The 22922-nt window shown below is 32.6% G+C and overlaps 2 protein-coding genes across 2 annotated transcripts; both read right to left on the bottom strand.

Annotated features, from left to right (window-relative positions):
- Positions 1-9184: 9184 nt before the first annotated feature.
- Positions 9185-12517, bottom strand: LOC104645876 (uncharacterized). The gene is made up of 4 exons (XM_069293712.1): positions 12332-12517; positions 11919-12067; positions 10777-11480; positions 9185-9786 (listed from the first exon to the last, which is right to left on the bottom strand). The coding sequence occupies exons 1-4, from the start codon at positions 12515-12517 to the stop codon at positions 9185-9187; spliced, it is 1641 nt and encodes a 546-aa protein (XP_069149813.1).
- A 47-nt stretch (positions 12518-12564) lies between these two features.
- Positions 12565-14330, bottom strand: LOC138341821 (uncharacterized). Its single transcript, XM_069293709.1, has 4 exons — positions 14126-14330; positions 13642-13862; positions 13040-13421; positions 12565-12875 (listed from the first exon to the last, which is right to left on the bottom strand). Exons 1-4 carry the CDS (start codon positions 14328-14330, stop codon positions 12565-12567), a joined length of 1119 nt encoding a protein of 372 aa, XP_069149810.1.
- Between the last annotated feature and the right edge of the window lie 8592 nt (positions 14331-22922).

The following is a 22922-nucleotide window of genomic DNA, read 5'->3' as shown; positions in this document are numbered from 1 at the left end:
TTTTAGTTTCCAAATGAGTTACAGTTGAAATGCGAAGGGCGTGGTTCAAATAAAACAAGCCAAATAGTATGTAATCTTAAAGCTAACAAGATGTTATCTAAGGGGTTAGGAGCCTACGAGAACTTTTCTTATAAAGAGGTTTTCGTTGAAAGTTTAGATCGCCAAGTGAAATAGTTGAGAAACAAGGAGATTTGCACCTTAAAGGTGTTATGTAGAAACCACGTTGTTGAGGAGCAACATAGGAGGCCGAGGCCGATATGAAATCCCGATACCCTGACTTGTTCTGTTCTTTAGGTGAGATATACTCTTCCTAAGTATGGTTTTGTTTAAAAAGCTTTGAATTAGTCGTGCACTAGTATATTTTATGTTTAAAGTCCATAATCATGTGTCCTACACTTGTACTATATGAGTTAAAATGATTTCATGCTACGAATCATGTTTCTGTTTTTGTATAGCGTAGACATGATTTTGGGTTGCATGAGTTGTGATGTGCATTAAGTTAATTGTGATTAAGAAGGAAGTTCCTCAATCTCAAATGCGAATATTCAGATAATCATGAGCAATATGCATCATCCATAGAAAGTGTGAATAAGAATTTCTAAAAGAGTAAAGTTTCAATCATGTTAAGGTTTTTCCGAAATTAACCCTCTTTACTTTAAAATGATGTGTGGCGTCGTTCAGGGATGAATGTTCATCAAAGGGGGATAATGTAACATTTCGGAAAAATTACATTTCTATTGAAGATCCCAATAGGTGTTTAAGAATGTTTATTGGGGGTATATAGTCATCCCTATGCCTAGTATTAGGAAATATTAGGTATAGTACTGAAAATTGGTTCAGGGGTATTAGCCGTTTTTTTATATAATACCCAAATAAGTAGAATATAGGGCATATTAAAAAATATTGGCTTAAAGGGTGTTAGTAATTTTCTTATATTAATAATCTTGTTTAAGAAATTTACCTGCAATATAACCCTAAGCTAGAAATATATGTTTCATAATATTCGCATAATAGATATGAGACATCCATGTGTCAAGCCTAGACACCATAACACATGACTAATTAAAATGGGCACGTAGAATAAACAGTGCCAAATGAAATAGTGATGATCCTTGGGACAATAAGTAAACATTCCAAATGAAAAATCAAGAATAGTTAGTTGAAAAAGTACAAGCAACACATGTGCAAGAAGATGCGGAGAAATGACCAAGGGACGCGACCACCCTAACCGAATTCATTTAGGGTAGTTAGGGGGCAGGCTTGTGCAAGGGTACTTCCATGTGGGTCCTAACTACCTACCAAACTTTAGACACTAATTAACTGACCTAAATAGCTAACTAAACTAGGAATAACCAAAATAAACCAATTAGTGCACCTGACCACCAAAGACTTAACCAGGTGACACTATCATAGTAACTAGTTAAAGAGACAATCTAGTACCTAACCTACGATGGTCCAAAAAGGTTAGTTATGGTTCCAAATACTTAGGGGTACTTTATTAATTACCCTATAAGATTTCATAAATCAAAATTAAGTAATAAATTTATTAAGAAAAATTCCAAACCAAGGCCGAAACTCTTAGGAAAAAATTCAGATTTGACTAATTAAATGTTTTCCTATTTTTAGTCAATATCTATATGATTTCATTAATTAAATTAACTAATCAAATTATTAAGAAATATTCCAAACCAAGGCCAAAACTCTTAGGAAAAATTTCATATTTGACTAATCAAATGTTTTCCTAGTTTAATTCAATCTAGGAGGGGTGTTTTAATAATTAACATATTGATTTATGTAATGTACTTAATTACAAATTTAATGAGTCAATATAAGTTCCTAACACTTAGAATCACGTTAAAATACTATGAAATTCATGAAGCAAAACAATAAACGAATGAGTGAAGCAAAAAATTTTCTCTCGATTTCTCATAGGAGATTTCATGGTTTTTTGCAAGGTGATCTTCGTAGAGTTAATTCTACATAAGGTATGGTTTTTCTCAACTGTAATTATTTCTCCAAAAGGATTTTCAAACGTCTTGAATTTATGAATGTCGAAACTAGGGTTGTTCAAATGATATTGTTGAACGTCCATCTGCCTAGTTATCCTTGATTTGGATTCTAATTGTATGTAGATGTAATCTCAATCATGTTATTGGTAAGTGGTTCGAACTGATCATTATGGGCAAGTTTCTTGATTTGTTAATCTCTAATGAGGCCTATATATTTTATTCAAATGACTAGGGTATTAGTTAGAAGAGATAAAAAATGTTGTAACACCTTATTGTGTTTGAGAATGTGAAGTTTGCTATAAGTCGGTTGTGACATTGATAATACTGTTATAATTTGTTCATTGAATTGTTCTTACAAGATACTTAAATGTTAAGAGGTTGGCTAGCCTAAAATGAATGTTTAGATTACCACAATATGTGAATGTTTGGCTTATGACAACATATTTTCTAGCAATATATTGTCCAAAAATCTTAATAGAATTGGCTTACTATGTTATTTCACAGAAAATTGGCTAATGACATTATCATGACCATTGTCTAGTGAATGTTGTCTTATGCCAATAAATTGGCTAACAATATTCTAAATTACCATAATATGTGGAAAATTAGTCTGCCAATAATTATTTTTACAATGTATTCCAAAAATATAATAAAAACTTGGCTAATGATTAAGTAATACCATAATTAATTATGGACAATGTAACTTTGAATTCATAATCAAGGCTGTGATAATCATTGGGACAAGTCCCAAGATACCCTTTCTGAATGAACTATGAATATAAGTAAGTACATAGAACAAGTTTATAGCATTCGTAAAGAGTCGTATCAAGACACTAAATGTCATTGAACAAGATAAAGTGAGTAAAAACATAATTAATAGTTTAAGAATTATTAAAGATACCAGTGTCACTTACACCTAAGACAACTATGTTAAAGATACTCACATATGATGGTGTTAATAATCGTGAGACAAGTCTCATTAACACCAAGATGATATTGCAAGGTTAAATTATCATTTCATCAATTAATGAAAGGGATTAACGGTTATCCAATGTTTAAACTAAACCTCATATCTAGAAGCAAGCTTCCATAATGTTTGAGTTAACTCCAAAAGATGTAAAGAAAATGAAGTTGAGCACAGCAATGATGGACTAGCAATGAGCTTATGCTAGCACATCTAAGCCTCATGATATGAGGGGACCACGAAGATAGATAAGTAGTCTCCATATTACTCCTAGTCATCAATATATATTTCCAACATAGGAACTAGCAAGTAGATTCCATCTAAGAGACCTAGGTATGATGGGGTTTCACTTTGGCCGTGATTCCACCTCTTTTCAATGTGGCAAAAACACTGGATTTCATGTTTAGATCACATGATCTACGTTGATTAAATACGTAAATAGAGTTTTATGTTAACATTAGCCGTGAACCACCTATTTTTGGTGTGGGGGAGAACAATGAACTTGGTTTCACTTTAGCTAGTGAACCCCCTTTTTCGGTTTAGTCTAGACACTGGATTTCATTTTAGCTCACAGGATCTAGATTAATTTTGATCGGTGAATCATCCCTTTTTGCTGTGGGGCAGACACTGGATTTCATGTTAGCTCGCATGATGTTAATTTTGAAGATGTTCTTAAGAAAGCAAGAAAGAAATATGAAGAAATGTATGTTAAAAATGATCTAAGATAGTAAGAGTCTAAGAATATCAATCGTCAATATTTGATAAGAATCAATTTTTCAGCAAATAATAGGTATAGCCAATAATGACTTCTTTTATAATGAAAAAAAGCACAACAAACTAAAATTGGCGTATAATGAATTCTGGTATTATGCCAATAAATGGGAGAAAAGTATAACAGAAAATCAATGCCCCATAATCCCCATAATATTAAAATGATGAAATAAGTGTCCTAGACAATAAAGATTGACTTATAAAGATTCTATACCGAATCTAACAAGTATGGAAAGAATAACTTGTTATAAGGATAGCCAAATCATTTCCTTAGTCTTTTGGATCAGTTACTTGATTAATTGTTGTTATGGGATTATAATGAATCATTGAACTTGTAACTAAAACATATGATCAAAGGAGATAATGGAATTACACAACAAAAAGAAGAAAGAGATTGAAAAAAAAACTACGTGTCAAAAAGGAAGTTCTCGGGTCAGGGAGTATAATGTTTCAAAATTATATTCATGATTCTAAGGAATTATATTCATATGGAAAATGAGTTGTGTGCTTCTAATGCATTAAAATACGTCATATTCATACCACATTTCACAAATAACGAATAAGGAAAGTCTAGTGACGTCACTTTCCAGAAATGTCATGTTGGTAAAGGAAGAGCTCTCCATAATCATGCATATTTCTTTGTGTGTATATGTGCATACATTATACTTAGTACACGTCTGTATTAACCCTTTACTATTTTTATCTTTATAGATGCAGGTAAAAGAGAAGTTTGAAAACTTATCCAACCTATTTAGATTGTCCATCTCTAGAATTTCGTAGGTCCTCTTGTTGTTCGATGATTCTACATTTATCTACCTAGCTTAGTACTTTAGGCAAATTTAGTGGATGTTAACCCTATCTTTTCTTTATAGACTTTTATTTCGAAGCTTTGTATTAAGGTTGTTTGGCAAACTAATACATTATATATTGATCATTGATTTGAATCGATTCATCAATTGTAGATGCTTGTTTAATTTAATCTCATTACAATATTATTCTATATAGTAATCATATGAAGTCTATGTATACTTCAATATGCGTTAAAAGATTTAAATTTTCTGCAAATTTAACTATATGATTGTGATAAAAGCTAATGTAACATTCCCTAAAATGTACCCGTCTACTGAAGGGCCTATTAAATTTTAAGAGAAGGTATTGGGGGTATATAGGCATCCCAATGACCAATATTTAGAAATTTTGGGCATATTAGAAAATTATGAGCACAGTAGAAAATATTGGCTTAAATGGGTTTTAGCCAAATTTCTAACATTATTATTCTTGTTTGGGAAATGTACCTACAATAGTGACCTTAAGCTAAAAATCAAGTTGTATTATATTATCACATCAGGTACTAGGCATCCAATTGTCAAGCCTAGTACCATAGCACATGACCATTTAAAATGATCATGTAGATTAAGCAGTACCCAAGGACATATTGAGGATCCTCGGGAAAATAAGTAAACATTCCCAAATGAATTATAATTAATAGTTATCTAGGAAAGTAAAAGCAAGTCATGTGCAAGCACATGTGGAGAAACGACCAAGAGGGGACCACCCTAACCGAATTTGGTTAGTGTAGTTAGAGGATAGGTGTGAACATGGGTTGTCCCATGTGGGGCCTATCTCTCTAATTACTAGGCTCCAACCTACTGCACTAACTAACTAACCTAGGACAAACAAATTTTTTTTTTATTGTACACCCGACAACATAAGACTCAATAAGGTGACAATTACCTAGTAACTAGTTAAAGAGACAACTTAGTACCTAACCTAGGATGGTCCAAAAGGTTTGTTATGATTCTATAGATACTAGGGTACTTTATTAATTACCCTATGTTACTTAATTAATAAATTTAGCAACTTTATTAATTAATTTAAACGGAAAAAACCGAGGTCACAAAGAAATTTCCAGATTTCATTTAAGACAAGAAAAAGACAACCTAGTACCTAACCTAGAATGGTTCAAAGGGTTTGTTGTGACCCTAAAAACTTCAGGTTAATTTAGTAATTACCATAGGTGGCCTAATAAATTAAATTATCAAGTTAATTAATTAAATTAAAGGGGTCAAATCGAAATTGTTACACTAACCTAGTATAACTCAAGAAACATCCTAGTACTGAACGTATGATGGTCCAAAAGGGTTAGTTATGGTTCAATGGCTTACGGGTACTTTAGTAATTAACCTAGGTCCCTTAATTAATTAAATTATTAATTTAATTAATTATTTTAAAGGATTGAAACTAAATCCATAAGAAAAATTTAAAATTTTACTAAGTGTTGTGTTTTCCTAGTTCTAGTCAATCTAAGAGGGGGTTTTAAGTAATTTATATATTTATTTAATTAATTAACTTAATAAGACTTATTTTAATGAGGCAATATCAGTTAATAAACTTAAAAACTCACAGTCAAACACATAGAAAATCTGACGCTAAAGCATTAACCAAAAAGGGAGAAAAGTCATCGACGTTCTTAGGTGAATTAAGGTGTTCTTCAATTTTCGTTAAAGGTGGTCTTCGTAGATTATGTTCTACATAAGGTATGATTTTTATCTTCTAGAATTATTTTTCCAGAAGTATTTTCCATCGTCTTGAATTAAGGGTGGGTGCCAAGGTTCTTGTTGAACGTCCTTCTTCACTAGGTATTCTCGTTTTTCACTCTAATTAATATGTAGACGTAGTCTTGATCATGTTGTTGTTATACGGTGCTGTTTGATCTAGTTGTGCAGGTTTATTGATTTTTAATTGTCTAATGAACATATATTTTGTACATGTATGATTTTATGTGACCCTTATGTGATATAAAGAATAATGTTGCATCCACTTGTATACGTAATGCTAGTCTTGAGATGTTAAGATCGTGATGAGCATACGTACTCTTAAAAATTACTTGATGGAAATGTAATGTTCTTTAAAGTGTTCATATGAGGATGCACGAAATGACTACTAATGAGATGTTTAATCTAAGTTATAATGTTTGCTAAAAAGATCTCCATTAAATCATACATGAATGGATGTTTCGCTTATGACAAAAAAATGGCTATCAAAATATTGTCTGAATTGTTGAATAGAATTTTCTATCATTCTATCTTTAAATAAATAAAACATATACCAAAAAAAGAATAAATGAATGTAACTTTGGCTTGTTTCAACAAAGATGATTATGAAATCTTTTCCAAATTACATAGGCCAATAGTAATTTTATGCCAATCATATATAGACAAAGTATTGCAATGAAAATTTTAGCACATCTAAGATAATTCAATGAATCCATATCAAAGGGTATGTCAATGATTTGGTTAAGTCCCAACATGTCCTAACGTAATGAAGTATGAACATAAGTATTTCAACGAATAAAGTTCTCACCGTCCATAAACGATGATATGAATCTACCAAATGAACGTAAGAAACTAAGGTGGGTATTAACATAACTAATATGTGTAAGTGAAGAAAGTGACCAGAATTAGGTAATAAAGGAAGTGAGAGAAGCATCACTTACACCTAAGATACTATATTAAGATACTCATGAAAGAGGGTCTTAGAATGTGTGAGACAAGTCTCATTAATACCAAAGATGTTATGTAAGGATAATTAAAATTTCATCAATGTAAATAAAAGGATGATAAGTCATCAATAGAGTAAGTAAACCTCAATCTAGAATAAAGCTTCCATATTGTTTGAGTCAACTCTAAAATTTAATAAGGTAAATGAAGTGAGCAAAAAAATGATAGACTAGCTATGAGCTTTTGCGTGCACTTTTAAGTCTCATGAGATTAGTCTACCACTATGATGGTAAGTAGTCTCCATATGTATCCTAGTCTTCAAACTATATCTAGCGAACATGGGAACTAGCCTGTGGTTACCACAAAAGAAAGTTAGGTATGTTTTTATCTTACCTTAGCCAGTGAGATTTCTTCTTTTCGGTGTGGGAAAGACACAGGATTTTATGTTTAGCTCACATGATCTATGTAGGTTAATGCTCAAAAGAATGTTCTTGGTTCACTATAGCCGTGAGCCACACCTATCAGTGTGGATTAAACATATTAAATTGATTGACCTTTTTCGAGAATCACCCATTATTTGTGTGGGGCAAACACTTGATTTCATGTTGTCTCACATGATATTTATTAATTTTGATCAGTGAATAACCTCTTTTCGGTTTGGGGAAGACACTGAATTTCATGTTAGCTGGCATGATCTTAATTCTAAAGATATCTCTAAGAAAGGAAAAAATAAAGAAGATGAAACGTATGTTCAAAGTGATCTATGAAAGTAAGAGTTAAAGAATATTAAATATATGTGTGGATACCAATGAAGTTTTCAACAAATAATGGGCAAACTTAAATAAAATTTGCTTATAATGAATTCTTATATTATGCCAATAAAGGGGAGTAAAATTTAGGGCCAATCTATGCATTATAACTTCCATAATATGAAAATTATGAAATAAGTGGCAAAGCCAATAGAGACTGACCTATGAAGTGTTCTTTCCCAACGAATACAACATGTAATGAATGACTTTTTCCAAGGATAGTGAAATCATTCCTTAGTCCTTCGATTACATACTTGATTCATTGTGGGAATGGGACTACAATGAATTATTTCACTAGAATGTAAGACATACTATCAAAGGAATCATTGAACTACACAACAAGAAGAACAAATAGGCTGAAAAATCAACTAAAGTACTAAAGGGAGAGCTCTCGGGTAAGGGATAGCCAAATTTCAAATATTCATTTGATTTGTCCTAAAATTATGTTGATGATACTAATATCTTGTGATCACATAGAAAATTAGTTGGGTGCTTTTAATGCACTAAAATACATCATATTCATACCACAATTCACAACTAACGAATTAGGGAAGTCAAGTGACTTAAATTTAAAGAAATGGCATGTTGTATAGGAAGAGTGTTCCGTAATCCTGCATAGTCTTATGTTTATTTGTGCATAGGCCCATACTTAGTACAAGTGTGCACTTACACTATACAATTACATTTCTATAGGTGCAGGTCAAAGAGTAGATTGAATATTCATTGCAACGTTTTGGACTAAACGATCTCCAGACCATTTAGTAGGTCCTTTATAGTTTGAGGATGCTACTTCTATCTTCATAGCATAGAATATACACATAGCTACAGGATGTTGTCCATAGCTTTTCTTTCAGATGTTTTGATTTTGAAGTTTTTGTATTAAGGCCATTTAGGAAAACTTAATATAATATATATTAATTTTCATTTTGAATTGCGTAATCCATTGTAGATTTTTGTATTGTTGATCTTATAGTATATGAATTCATGAAAGATTATATGAAGTCTATGTACGATTTATTAATGATTAAAAGTTTAAAATTGTCTCGCAAAATTTAAGTATACGAATGGGATGACTTCTAAGAAGAGGCTTGGCGACCTCTGAGAGATTAAAGTCGCCGGTTGCGATGCGATTTATGAATCTCGGTCATGATAGAATAGAATAGGATTTTCTGCGACCTTTGAGAGGTCAATGACGGCGATCGCAATTCGGATGTAAGAATCTGGGATGTCACAACTGTCGACATCAACATCAATATTATTGTCAACATCAATGTCAATGTCGACGTCATTTTCAAGTTGAACATTAAGGTGAATGTCAACGTGAACGTCAATGTGAAAGTCAACTAAAACATAAATATCCATGTCAATGTAAAAATTGATGTGAATATTAACGTGAACGTGAATGTCAACGTGAACGTTAATGTGAACATGAACGTGCATCAATATTAAAGTGAAAGTGAACGTCAATGTTAGATTAATGTGAACGTAAATGTCAACATAAATTGGAACATCAACATGAGCATAAGAATTAATGTCAGTGTGATCAATATAAATGTGAACGTCAACATGAGCAGAAGTGTCAATGTCAATGTGAACATCAATGCCAATGTCAACGTAAATTTGAATGTTAATATAAACGTCCACGTCAACATTAATGTTAATGCCAACATGAATGTCAATGTAAATGTTAACACCAACGTAAATGTTAACGTCAATGTGACCGTTAATATGAACTTCAACATGAATGTCAATATAAAAGTCAACTTAAACATCAATGTACATGTCGACATGAACGTCTATATATATGTGAACATGAACGTCAATGTGAACGTATATGTCAACGTAAATGTGAACATCATCTTGAATGTAAAGTGAACTTCAACGTGAATTTCCACATCAATATCAATATAAATGTCAACATGAACATCAACATGAACATCAACATGAACATCAACATTAACTTCAACATGAACATCAATATGAATGTATATGTTAACATAAAGGTGAACGTCAACTTGAGCATGAACGTGAACCTCAACATAAATGTTAACATGAATACCAATGTAAATTTCAACATCAACGTTAATATAAAATTAGATGTTTATGTAAACAAAAACATCAATGTGACCGTATACGTGAACGTCAATGTGTGGGTGAATATGAATATCAACAACAACAACTACGTCAACTTAAATGTTAATGTGAACGTCAATGTGAATGTGAAAGTAACATCAACATAAATATCAACGTCAATGTCAACATAACGTCAATGTCAATGTTAATTTTACTATCAACATCAACATAAACATCAACATCAGTGTGAACATCAAAGGCAACATTAACAGCGATGTCGATGTGATTGTAAGGTGAACTTCAACGTGAAATTCAACATGAATGTGAATGTTAAGGTCCATGTCAATGTTGATGTTAACATCAACACGAATATTAATATGAATGTCAATGTCAACATCATCGTCAGTGTCAACATCGACATGTATATTAATATATATGTCAACGTCAATGTCAACATCAATGATAATGTCAACGTAATTATCAATGTGAATATCAAGGTGAACGTTTACATGAGCATGAATGTGAATGTAAACTTTAACATAAACATCAATGTCTATGTAAACGTCAATATGAATATCAACGTGAATGTGAACATCAATGTGAATGTTAATATGAACATAAACGTGCGCCAACATTGAATTTAATCTGACCGTCAATGTTGACATTAATATAAATGTATATCTCCATATCAATGTGAACGTGAACTTTAATGTGAACTGGAAGATGAACATAAGCGTCAACGTCAATTTGAACATCAATGTCAATGTTAATGTAAATGTTAATATCAACTTCAACGTTAATGTAAAAGTCAACATGAATGTCAATGTGAATGTTAACATCAACATAAACATCAACATAAATGAGAATGTCAATGTGAAATTTAACACGAATGTCATTGTAAATATCAACGTAAATATCAATGTACATTTCAACGTGAACGTCCACATGAATGTGAATGTGAACCTCAATGTGAACGTATATGTCAATGGAAATGTCAATGTCATTTTGAATATAAATGTGAACTTCAACGTGAATGTCAACGTAAACGTCAATGTAAACGTCAATGTAAACGTCAACATTAACATCAACATTAATGTCAATGTGAATATATATGTCAATATAAACGTGATTGTTAACTTGAACATAAATGTGAACCTCAAAATGAAGGTGAACATGAATGTCAATGTCAACGTAAATATCAATATCAACGTAAATATAAACGTTAATGTGAACGTCATCATTAATGTCAACGTAAACATGAACCTCAATGCGAATGCAAATATGAATTTCAATATCAACCTCTATGTCAACATATACATGAACGTGAACATCAATGTGAACATGAATGTAACATCTACATGATTGTGAACGTCAACGTGAACATAATGTCAATGTAAATGTAAATGTAAATATAATTGTCAACGAAAATGTGAAAGTCTGCGTGAACGTCAATATCAACATCAACATCAAAATCAAAGTCAATGTCAACGTAATTGTCAAGGCGAATGTCAACATGAATGTCAACATGACGTCAATGTGAATATGAATATCAATGTCAATGTCAACGTTAAATTCAATGTGAATATTAACGCGAATCTCAATGTCAACATCAATATCAATATTAACATAACGTTTACATCAACGTCAATATCAAATAAACCTCAATGCCAATATCAATGTCATTGTTAGCGTGGACATCAAGTTAAACGTCTACGTGAACATCAATGTTAATGTCAAGTTCAACATAAATGACAATGTCAACGTGAATGACAACTTGAATATCAATGTGAACGTCAATGTCAACGCAATGTTAAAGTGAACGTGAACATTAATGTTAACATTAATGTAAACGTCAATGTTAACATTAATGTGAACGTGATCTTTAATGTGAACGTCAACCTGAGCATCAGTGTTGACGTTAATGTGAATGTCAATTTTAACCTAAACGTGAACATAAATGTGAATGTTAATGTTATTGTTAACGTCAACATGAATGTCAATTTGAATGTTAACATCAACGTAAACATCAACCGCAATTTAAATGTTAATGTGAACATCAACGTGAATGTCAACGTCAATGTCAATATTAATATCAACGTCAATATTAATATAAATATCAACAAGAACGTCAATATGAATGCGAACGTGAACATCAATGTGAATGTATATGTCAACTTAAACGTAAACTTCAACTTGAACGTGAACCTCAAAATAAATTTCAACGGCAATGTTTACAAAAGCTTCGAGGTCAACATCAACATCTGCGTGAACGTCAATTTCAATGTCAACATCAACATGAAGGTCAACGTGAATGTGATTGTCAACGTGAACGTCCAATTGAATGTCTCTGTAAACGTAAACTTGACTGTGAATGTGAATGTCAATGTCCATTCAACGTCAATGTTAATGTCAACATGAACGTTAATGTAAATATCAATCTATATTTTAACGTCATCGTCAACATAAACATTAATATCAACGTCAACGTTAACATCAACATCAACGTCAATGTCAATGCCAAAATCTATGTCAACGTGAACATCAATGAAAATATCGATATGCACGTCAATGTGAAAGTCAATGTGAACATCAACTTGAATGTTAACGTCAACATCAATGTGAACATAAACATCATCATGAACCTGAATGTCAATCTGAATGTGAACTTCAACATGAATGTTAATGTGAACATCATTGTCAACATCAACGTGAACATGCACATCAGCATAAACAACAATGTGAATGTCAACTTGAACATGAAGTAAACGTAAATGTCAATTTCAACTTCACCATCAACGTCAATATTAATATCAACTCATTTTGAACGTGATCGTGAATGTCAATGTCGACATCCTTATCAACATCAACGTTAATATTTAATGTCAACGATAGTGTGAACCTAAACATCAATACGAACGTCAACATTAACATGAATGTGAATGTAATTGTTGAAATAAACGTCAATGTCAATGAGAACATCAATGTGAACATCAATGTCAATGCAGACATCAATGTAAACATGAATGTGAACATCAATATCAATGTTAATGTACAGGACAACATCAATGAGAATGTAAAAATAAGTATAAATATCAACGTCAACGTACACGTCAACATTAATGTGAAGGTCAACATCCACATAAATGTGAACATCAACATCAATGTATATATAAAAGTGAATGTCAACATCAAAGTGAACGTGAACATGAACGTCAATGTGAACATCAACATGAACATATATGTCAAAGTAAAGGTAAACATGAATGTCAATGTGAACGTGAACATCAACATAAACCTGAAGCTCAAAATTAATGTAAATATCAAAATCAATATGAACGTCAACGTGAATATCAAAGTGAATGTCAACGTAAACGTTAATGTCAACATAAACATTAACGTTAATATAAATGTCAACGTAAACGTAAAAAAAAATTCGTGCGAATGACAATATGAAACTCAATATCAACATAAACATTAACGTCAATAAAAAAATTTATGTTAACATAGATACGAACGTCAGTGTGAACATTAACGTCAATGTGAATATCAATGTGAACATCAACAAGAACGTCACAGTGAATATTAACATAAACGTAAATGTCAATGTAAAATTGAACATCAACGTCAATGTAAAACTGAATGACAATGTGGGCGTTAAAATCTATGTCAACATCAACATCATTGTGAACATCAATGTTAACTTCACCGTCAACGTGAACATCAACATCAATGTGCACTTAATCGTCAATGTGTACATCAACGTTAATGTCAATTATAATGTAAACGTGAACGTGACCCTCAACATCAACATCAACGTCCATGTTAATGCTAATGTTAACGTCAATGTGATGTAAATGTAAACGTCAATGTAAACATGAATGTAAAAGTCAAATCTAATGCAAACGTCAACATAAACATCAATGTGATTGTCTAGCCAAATATCAATGTGAATGTTAATGTCGCACTTAATGTCAATGTGAATGTCAATGTAAACATTACCTTGAACGTCAACTTGAACGTCAGGATGAACATCAATATTAACATGAATATCAACGTGAACATCAATATGAACGTTAACATTAATGTGAATGTGAATGTCAGTGTGAAGGTGAACATGAAAATCAACTTGAATATGAATGTCAATATAATTGTTAATGTGACCGTTAACATGATTGTAAACATCAACTTGAACGTGAATGTCCATATCAATGCCAACGTGAATGTTAACATGAACGTGAATGTCAACATGAACTCAATGTGAATATAAATGTGCTCGTAAACCTTAACGACAATGCGAACATTAAAATCAATATGAACAACAACATCAATATGAATGTCAATGTGAACATCAATAACAACATGAACTTGCACATCTATATATATGTCAATGCTAATGTAAATGTCAACATGAATATCAAAGTAAATGTCAACATCAACGTCAACGCTAATGCAAATGTCAAAGTGAACTGTAAGACCCCAAAAATGATTTAGGATGTCTAGATCCTAACATGTTCGTCATAACAGTTTAAATCCCTCTAACGATTTATAAAATGGTATTTAGAAAGTTTGTAAGATTCCAGGTGATTTGGATTTCAAACGTCAAGGGAAGACTAAGACGTTCAATGACTAGTCACCTTTGTGCCTCATGTGTTTATATGCAATTATATTTGTATGTCATGAGATTATCAAGTCTTAATATAATGCAGAATAATGTTTATAGGTATTTTATAGATTTTCATAATGTTTGGAGGTCGAACGTCCAATAACTTCTATGACGTTCGAAAGTAAGCCCTTGATATGTCCAAGAATCTAGGTTATGTTACTATTTTTATGAGCATGTAAATGGTTATGTTAAGATCATGTGTTGGTGCTTCCATTAATAAAGTATTACGTATTAATGACCCCTACCCGTATAATCCTATGTGAATGTGTGAATAGATAATGTTAAAAGTCTATAATGTAATGTGAAAATTAACTTGCCTCCTATGCTAAAGGGTGTTGCATGGTGTATGGTTTGTTATGCCTAATGCTCTTAAGAGGTGTCTGCCTCAAAATGTTATGGATATCTATTATGTGATCATGTTGGCGAATGTGAACACACACACTCACATATTATGCATGCTTACAAGCAATATAGATCATGGTGTGAATGAAAGGTAGTTATCATACTCACTGGGGTCTACTACTAAGCCTGATAAGATTATTTCTATGAAGGTATGATATGTGTTTTTTTAAGTAGGATTACTTGAAAGGTGTACTAGTATGGGCAACGGTATTTGACCTTCCCCATGCAATGCACATGTGTGCCTTGATATGATAGTTTCTAGGGTTTGGTTTTATGTACATGAATATTAATGTATGAAGATGTGTGAGTTAATGTGTAATGTTAAAAGAGTACTCACATATATGTATACACACACACATAAATGATGATCTAGTCAATATAGGAGCCTTGAGAAGTGCGATCAAGTGAATCCTAAACTACATAGTGATATAATATATGTTATATCCATGTGAAAGGATTTCTCACATGATGTAGGTTGACGAACATTCATTAATGACTTATGAGCTAAGCATATGAGGGGATGACTCTCCAAAGACTATGTTTTATAATGAATAATAAATGGAACTTAGCTTAGAACTAAGTGAACTTGAATATGAGTGTGTGTTCCTTTCCAATATGGGAAAGAAAGGTCTACCATAAATATCATGAGGTGGACAAAACCAATGCCTTAATAGGCATATATAGGGTTTCCATAAGTCAATAACCATAATGCCCGATATTCGCATAAAGAGGGTACTAATATGTACCTCAAAGTTCCTTAACTATTCTTGCCACATAGGATCTAAAAAGTGAATTCATTTAGTAAGCTTGCATGTGTTAATGTTGTACCTTTGCTAGGTAAGAACACCTTACATTGGTGTAAGGCACTATAACACCAAATTCCTTGTTTAACACCGATTATCTTAGTGTAACTTAAGGCAATAGTTTCCCTAATGTAAAATGAACTATGAAAGTAAATTATTAAAAATATAAATAGGATATCATAAGCGAGGTTACTTAGGATAGGCGAAAGTAATGAACCCATCAAGACTTTGCACTAGTAGCTCCTTAGGATGTTCTAGGAACTTGATATAATATGTATGATTATGATTGTTTCTTTATGCATGGATGGTATTATTTTTCTATTTTTCATGAAGATGTGCATTATATGAGTCTATGTGATGTGTTCTTATTCTTACGTCCATTATGTGAGACTTAATGACCATATGATGAATATTGTTGACATGAATGGATTGGTCTTCACTTAATATATTGATGTATGAATTGAATGACAAGGTATGTAGTCTCTAAAGGATTTACTAGGTCTGTATAGGGTTATGGGGCTTCACATGTACAATGCACTAGTAGACTAAGATTCGGGTCATAGAGAAGGTCTTGTAATTATTTATGTGAAGTGAAGTCATTATATGTTCAAATTGATGTAGCTTACCGTAAAGACAATAGACCCTTGAGTTTAATGTGTCTTTGATAGGTTAAACTTGTATGATGGTATGTGTTGGCTTGTATAGGTGTAACATTCTAGAAAATGTACTTGTCCAGTGAAGGGTCGATTATGTTTTAAGAATATGTATTTAGGTCCATAGTAATCCCAATGTCCAATATTCAGTAATATTGGGCATGATAGAGAATATTGGCTTAAGTGTGTTAGCCGATATCTGTGTATAAAGATATAATTTGATCTGCAATGCTAATATCTAAGTTTGTTTAGGAATTGTACCTGCAATAAAGACCCTAGTCTAACAAAATTTTAATTTGTTAGATCCCACACATTAGGAATGAGGTATCCAAGTGTTATGTCTAGGTACCATAACACATTATCATTTAAAATTATTATATATATTAAGCAGTGCCCAAGGAAATAGTGAGGGTCCTTGGACAAGAAATCAACAGCAACACATGTGCAAGAGAAAAGCGACCAAGGCCAAACAAAATTTAGTTAGGGCGGTTAGCTAACAGGCGCGTGCACGAGTAAAGCCATGTGGGATCTATCTTCCTTAAAAACACTAGGATCTGACTAATTTATCTAACTAACTAACTAACCTAGAAAAACCTACTAAAATAAACTTACTAGTGTACCGAAATCCTAAAATCTAACCGTCTAAAACTAGTCGGGTACCTAACTAAAGAAACATCGTAGTACCTAACCTAGAATGGTCCAAAGAGGTTTATTATGGTCTTTTCTACTTAGGTTAATTTAGTAAATACCCTTAGTCACTTTATTAATTAATTAACAAACTTTGTTAATGAAATAAAAATTCATGGTCAAGCAGAGACACCTTAGTAAGTTTTGAGATTTGGCTATATCAAATGCTCTCCCATTTTTAGTCAATTTAAGAGGGTAATTTTTTGTAATTATCTAATTAATTATTTAATTAAGTTAAAAAGACTAAGTTCAACTAGTAAATATTCAGTTCTTGTACTTAGACTCACGTTTATCAAGGTAAGAAACCTCATGACTCAAAAATAGTAACAAACGTAAGAAAATAGTAAACAATTCTCCTTAGGCTATTTGAAGGCATTTATTAAACATTTCTAGCGCAAATTAAGGAGTGATCTTCGTAGATTCAATTTTACAGTAAAGTATGGTTTGGTATCTTGTATTCTTTTCCCCAAGAGTCTTTTCAATCATTTTTGAATTCACGAAAATTGAAACTAGGGTTGTTCCCATTGAATCAAATGTTCATCTCCCTAGTTCTTTCTATTTCCAATTCTAGTAGCATGTGTAACGCAAATCTCGAGTATGTTGTTGGTATTTGGCGCTAACTAATCATTATGTGTAGGTTTCTATGTTTTAATAATGTGAAATAAGACCTATATTTTAGATAAGTATTATTAGAGTATTATTTACATGAGATAAGAATGTTGTAATCCCCCATTAGTGTTTGAGAAGATAAAATTGTAAAAAGTTGACTTAATTAAAATGATGAGATTATTATAGTATATACATGAAGTTAATTGACTTGGCTAATGATATTTTGATGACCAATGTTTGATGAAAGTTTCGTTTATGCCAACAAATTGGCTTATAATATTATTTCCAAATTATGTAATAGAACTGGTCATCGACAATGTCATAGAAATATTATATGGCTAATGGAAATTATGTTGTTATTGTAAGGAAAAATACATGTTAAACAATGACTTGAAAAGTTGTAACTCAATGGACTCATTACCCAGGGAATGCAAATAATTGGGACAAACAAAACTTACCCTATATAGATGAACACGTGAACATAGTAGCATATTTAATAAGTCATTACAATTTTCATCAATAATGTTACAATACTACCAATTAATGTTGAACAAGATAAGGTGAGTAATGAAATTAAATAAAAGCTTATTAGTCATGAAACTGACCTAGAATGGGGTGTAAAGGAATGTGAGACAAGTCTCACTTGCACCTAAAATTTATGTTAAAGATACACACTTAAGAGGGTGTAAGAAACCGTGAGACAAGTCTCATTCACACCATAATGATAATTTAACATTCAAGTTCACATTCATCAAGTAAAAATTGGGATGAAAGGTCATCCATTAAGATAAGAATACCTCTTCATAGAAGCAATCTTCCATAATGTATGAGTAAATTCTAATATTTGTAAAGTATGATAAATTAAGCAAAGCACCTATACACTAGTAATTATCTTGTGCAAAAACATGTAAGCCTCATGAGATGAGACTACCACCAAGGTACATAAGGTTCTAAAAAATCTTCTAGTCTTTAAACTATGTTACAAACATAGGTTACTAGCTAGTTGATCCCCTAGCTAACTAAAGGAAGACAAAAAGAAAGAAATAAAAGTATGTTCAATGTGAACTTGAAATCAAATAAGAAGATATGTATGTTCAAAGTTAATTAAGTAAGAAAAAGCATAAGTAAATCAAATCACCAGTGTTCTATAAGAATGATGTTTTAATACTTATTTGCTTATTACAATAAAGGGATCAAAACATAATGGCTAATGTGTTTATGTGCATATACACATACTCTGTATAAGTTAGTACTAACCCATATACTAATACAAATATTGTATAGGTGCAGGTCCTTGAAGGAGACTGAAGATTCGCTTGAAGTTGTTTGAATTAGTACCTCTATACGTCGGTAGGTCCTGTTGACTTCGAGGATGGATACACCTTATATTATAGCTTTAGTAGAGTAGACAGAACTAAATATTGTACCTAGTGTTTCCTTTCAAATATTTGTTCAAGCTTTTAAATAAAAGCCTGTTTGCCAACTATTACTATTATTATGAATTCTTCATTTCAATTGTTCAATCGATTAATACTTGGTTTTTTAGTTTGTGATATTAGAATATCACTTTTATGCAAAAATTATTTGAAGTCTAAGTACACTGCAGTAAAGTTAATTTTTTTTTTTAATTTTTCCACTTAATTTAACTGAATGATATTATGAAAGCTAAGAAAAAGCTTGTATACGACATTTCAGAGGTTAATGAAACCGGTCTCATCTAGGGTCTAGGACCTGGGTATGACAAACTTAGTATCAGAGGATGAGGTTAAACTACTTAGGAACTAAGGCTCAAAACAACCACGTTGCGTAGTTTTTAGCTAATGGTTGTGAAGTTCACCACATCCATGAATTAGAGAATTAGTAATGTTAGGATTCTTCCCCTCTTCAACTCTTTATCATGCGATATAGAGTTTTGATATTTTGTGTCATACTAGAATATAATTTCCTTATGGTGTGCGCATGTATATAAATGAACACAAGAAGAAATGCAAGAAGGAGAGTTGGAGAAGCAGCTACTAGGGGAAACCAAGCTCCTCCTTAAGCCCCAGCTGCTGGAGCACAAGTGCCTGTTAACCAAGTTGAGTTGATGGATGGAGAAGCGAGAGCAGCACTGGTTCAGATCACCCAAACAATCACTGCTCAAGCAGATACTATCACAACCCAAGCCACTAGAGAGTGTTCTCCCAGGGAGAACCCATATTCTACCACCCTGGCTAGCACGCTGAGAGATTTCACTAGGATGAATCCTCCAGTGTATTTCAGGTCCAGAACCAATGAGTATCCCCAGGAATTTGTGAATGATGTCCACAAGATTCTCTGTTCTATGGGTGTTAATGAAAAGGAGAAGGTTGAGTTGGCTGCATACTAGCTCAAGGATGTTGCTCAGGTATTGTACAAGATTTGGGTAGATGGCCGAGCACAAGGAGAAGTCCCAATCACTTGGGGCATTCTCAAGACTGTATTTCTGGAGAGGTTCTTTCCAAGAGAGCAGTAAGATGCTAAGGTTGAGGAGCTCATCAACATATGTTATGGAGGTATGTCATTAATGGAATACTCCTTGAAGTTTGTTAAGCTTTTCAAATATTCTTCTTCCCTAGTGTCCAATATCAGGGATGAGATGAGCAGGTTTGTGACTGGTGTATCGGTGTATATGTAGAAGAAATGTCGGGCAGCCATGTTGCATTATAACATGGACCTTGGTATATTTATGGTACATACACAACATGCTGCGTAGAGTAGTCAAGGGAAGAGAGCCCGAGAAGAAAAGATGTATAAGCCCTGAAGGGGAACTAGCATTCAGGGAATACTACTCCTTCCAAGAACGCTAATTCCAAAGCGGGAAATTCTAGCTTCAAGAAGGGCAATTATAGAAATGCCAAGCGTGACAGCAAGTGGTGTGGTAAGTGTGATAGTTTGAATGGAAGTGAGTGCTTAGCAGGTAATAATGTCTGCCATGTGTGCTGCAAGAGTGGGCATATAATAAGGGATTTCCGACATGTGAAGAACAAGGCCAAGGCAGATACTAAGCCTCATCCTAATCCCACTTCTGCAAACAAGCCTCCCAAGAGGAACACAAGTTCTATGCTTTGAAAGATTGAGAGGAGTAGTAGAAGTAAGGTATTGTGGTCACTGGTAACTTACATGTATTTTCTTTTCCCGTGTATATATTTTTAGATCAAGGATCCATCTTGTCTTTTGTTACACCTTCAATATCTAGTAAATTTTACTTGCTTCCTGAGATCTTGCATGAGCCTTTTCTAGTAAGTACTCCAATAGGAGACAACATTAGAGCTGAAAGGGTATATAAAAATTGCCAACAAATTTTATTGATAGAGTCACCTATGCTGACCTAATAAAATAAACCATTCTTGAATTTGATATAATTTTGGGTATGGATTCTCTCTATTAAAGCTATGCTACCATAGACTGTCGAAATAGGGCAGTAAGGTTTGAGTTTTCTATTGAGTTAGGCTGGAATGGGAAAGCCATAGTTCAAATCCAACAGGCCAAATAGTTTCCCATATTAAAGCCAATAAGATGTTGCCTAAGGGGTATTTATACCACTTAGTCAAAGTCAATGACTTAGAACATAAAGTTCATACCACGGAATATGTGTCCATAGTGAATGATTTTCAAGATGCCTTTCGGAGGATTTACGAGGAATCCCTCCTATACTAGAAATTGACTTTCGTATTGTCTTAGATCTCAACATCAAATCAATTTGAATTCCTCCAATTAGAAATTTCTCTAGTTGACTAATACGCTCAAACTTACTTCTCAAATAAGAAGTAAAGCGGTCATATGAAATAAAGAACAGAACTACTGAGGTTTGGATCGTTCCCACGAGGAAAATAGTTTAAACTTAACTTCAATCTATTATTACTACTATTTAGTCAATTATTTCCTTGGAAAGCAAAGACAATAAAAAGGGTTTTTTTTACTTCTAAATGAATGAAAATAACTAGCTAAATTAAAGGAGACACTAACATCTTCAAATGTTGGAGTTTAATCAATTAATAAAGTAACTAGGGTTTACGTGTTCCCCACAGGTTCATAACTTGATAATTCTAACTACAACAATTCTTTCCTAGTATCTTGCATGCAAAGTGATAAGTTATGTATATCTAAATCATTGGTCCGACATCTAGAAAATTTCACTCCGCATCATGGTCCGGCTATGTGTATTGCTATACTAACCATTACCTTTACCTCATTTTAAGCATCATATTCGATATTTGATTATGTGATTTGCTCGTACTAATCAGTATTAGCCTATTAGATAGTATACACTAAATCTATGTTGATAATTCTTTTCCTATTATGTACCTCCTTGGTCCCGCAAGTATCATTAAGGCAAGTTCTAACGTTGGTCATCCGTTAAAAAGACTTCTAAGCAAAAGAATTATCAAAACATGCAAGACACTATTGTAGAATTTTTTTTTAGTTAGGTTTTACCTTATTATTCGCCTATTGTTCCCACAACCCTAGTTATAGAGTTTAGTTACCCATAGTCATAATCACAATATTCAAATATGTAATATAAGAATTCATGCACTTACTTCAATGAGAAAGAGTAAAATCAAAAACTTCACTTGATTAATAAAAAAAACCACCAATAATCAATTGCTGCAACTAATCGAAGACTAATGATTCTCCAAAAGTGTAATATTAATCACCAAGTCTAATCAACAAAACAAGCTCAAATAACCAAGAGTCTAACGAAGAGTATAAAAATAATCAAGAGTATAACAAAAACTCTAAATATAATCAATAGTCTAACTCCAAAAATGAGGTTTTTTGAACTATTTACAAAAAAAATACCTAATTAAATAAGGACTATATTTGCTGGAAATCTGTCAAAATGCGGCTGGGTTGGCAGACCTTGCGACGAATCGTCCTGGCCACGACGGGCCGTAATGGACTCCATCGTCCCATACTTATGCAATTTCTTCTACTACTCTCTTCATTACCCTCGCAGC

Source organism: Solanum lycopersicum, chromosome 1, assembly GCF_036512215.1.
Source record: "Solanum lycopersicum chromosome 1, SLM_r2.1".
NCBI classification, from domain to species: domain Eukaryota; kingdom Viridiplantae; phylum Streptophyta; class Magnoliopsida; order Solanales; family Solanaceae; genus Solanum; species Solanum lycopersicum.
This window is presented reverse-complemented; position numbering and strand designations above follow the sequence as displayed.

Excerpts from the sequence above, each read along its gene's own strand:
- LOC104645876 (XM_069293712.1), bottom strand. The coding sequence starts at position 12,517 with ATGGACATTGACATTCACATTCACAGTCAAGTTTACGTTTACAGAGAC. Across the intron at positions 12,068-12,331 it reads CCGTTGAAATTTATTTTGAG|GTTAAAATTGACATTCACAT; the intron begins GTTCACGTTCAA and ends GTTCACGTTTAG. Across the intron at positions 9,787-10,776 it reads TATTAATGTCAACATTGACG|TTCATATTAACGGTCACATT; the intron begins GTCAGATTAAAT and ends TTCATGTTGAAG.
- LOC138341821 (XM_069293709.1), bottom strand. The coding sequence starts at position 14,330 with ATGGACATTCACGTTCAAGTTGATGTTTACAATCATGTTAACGGTCAC. Across the intron at positions 13,863-14,125 it reads CGTTCAAGTTGACGTTCAAG|TGCACATTGATGTTGATGTT; the intron begins GTAATGTTTACA and ends TTGACGATTAAG. Across the intron at positions 12,876-13,039 it reads TCATGTTAATGTTGACGTTC|TTGACATTCACATTGTTGTT; the intron begins GTATTGATGTTT and ends TTCATGTTCAAG.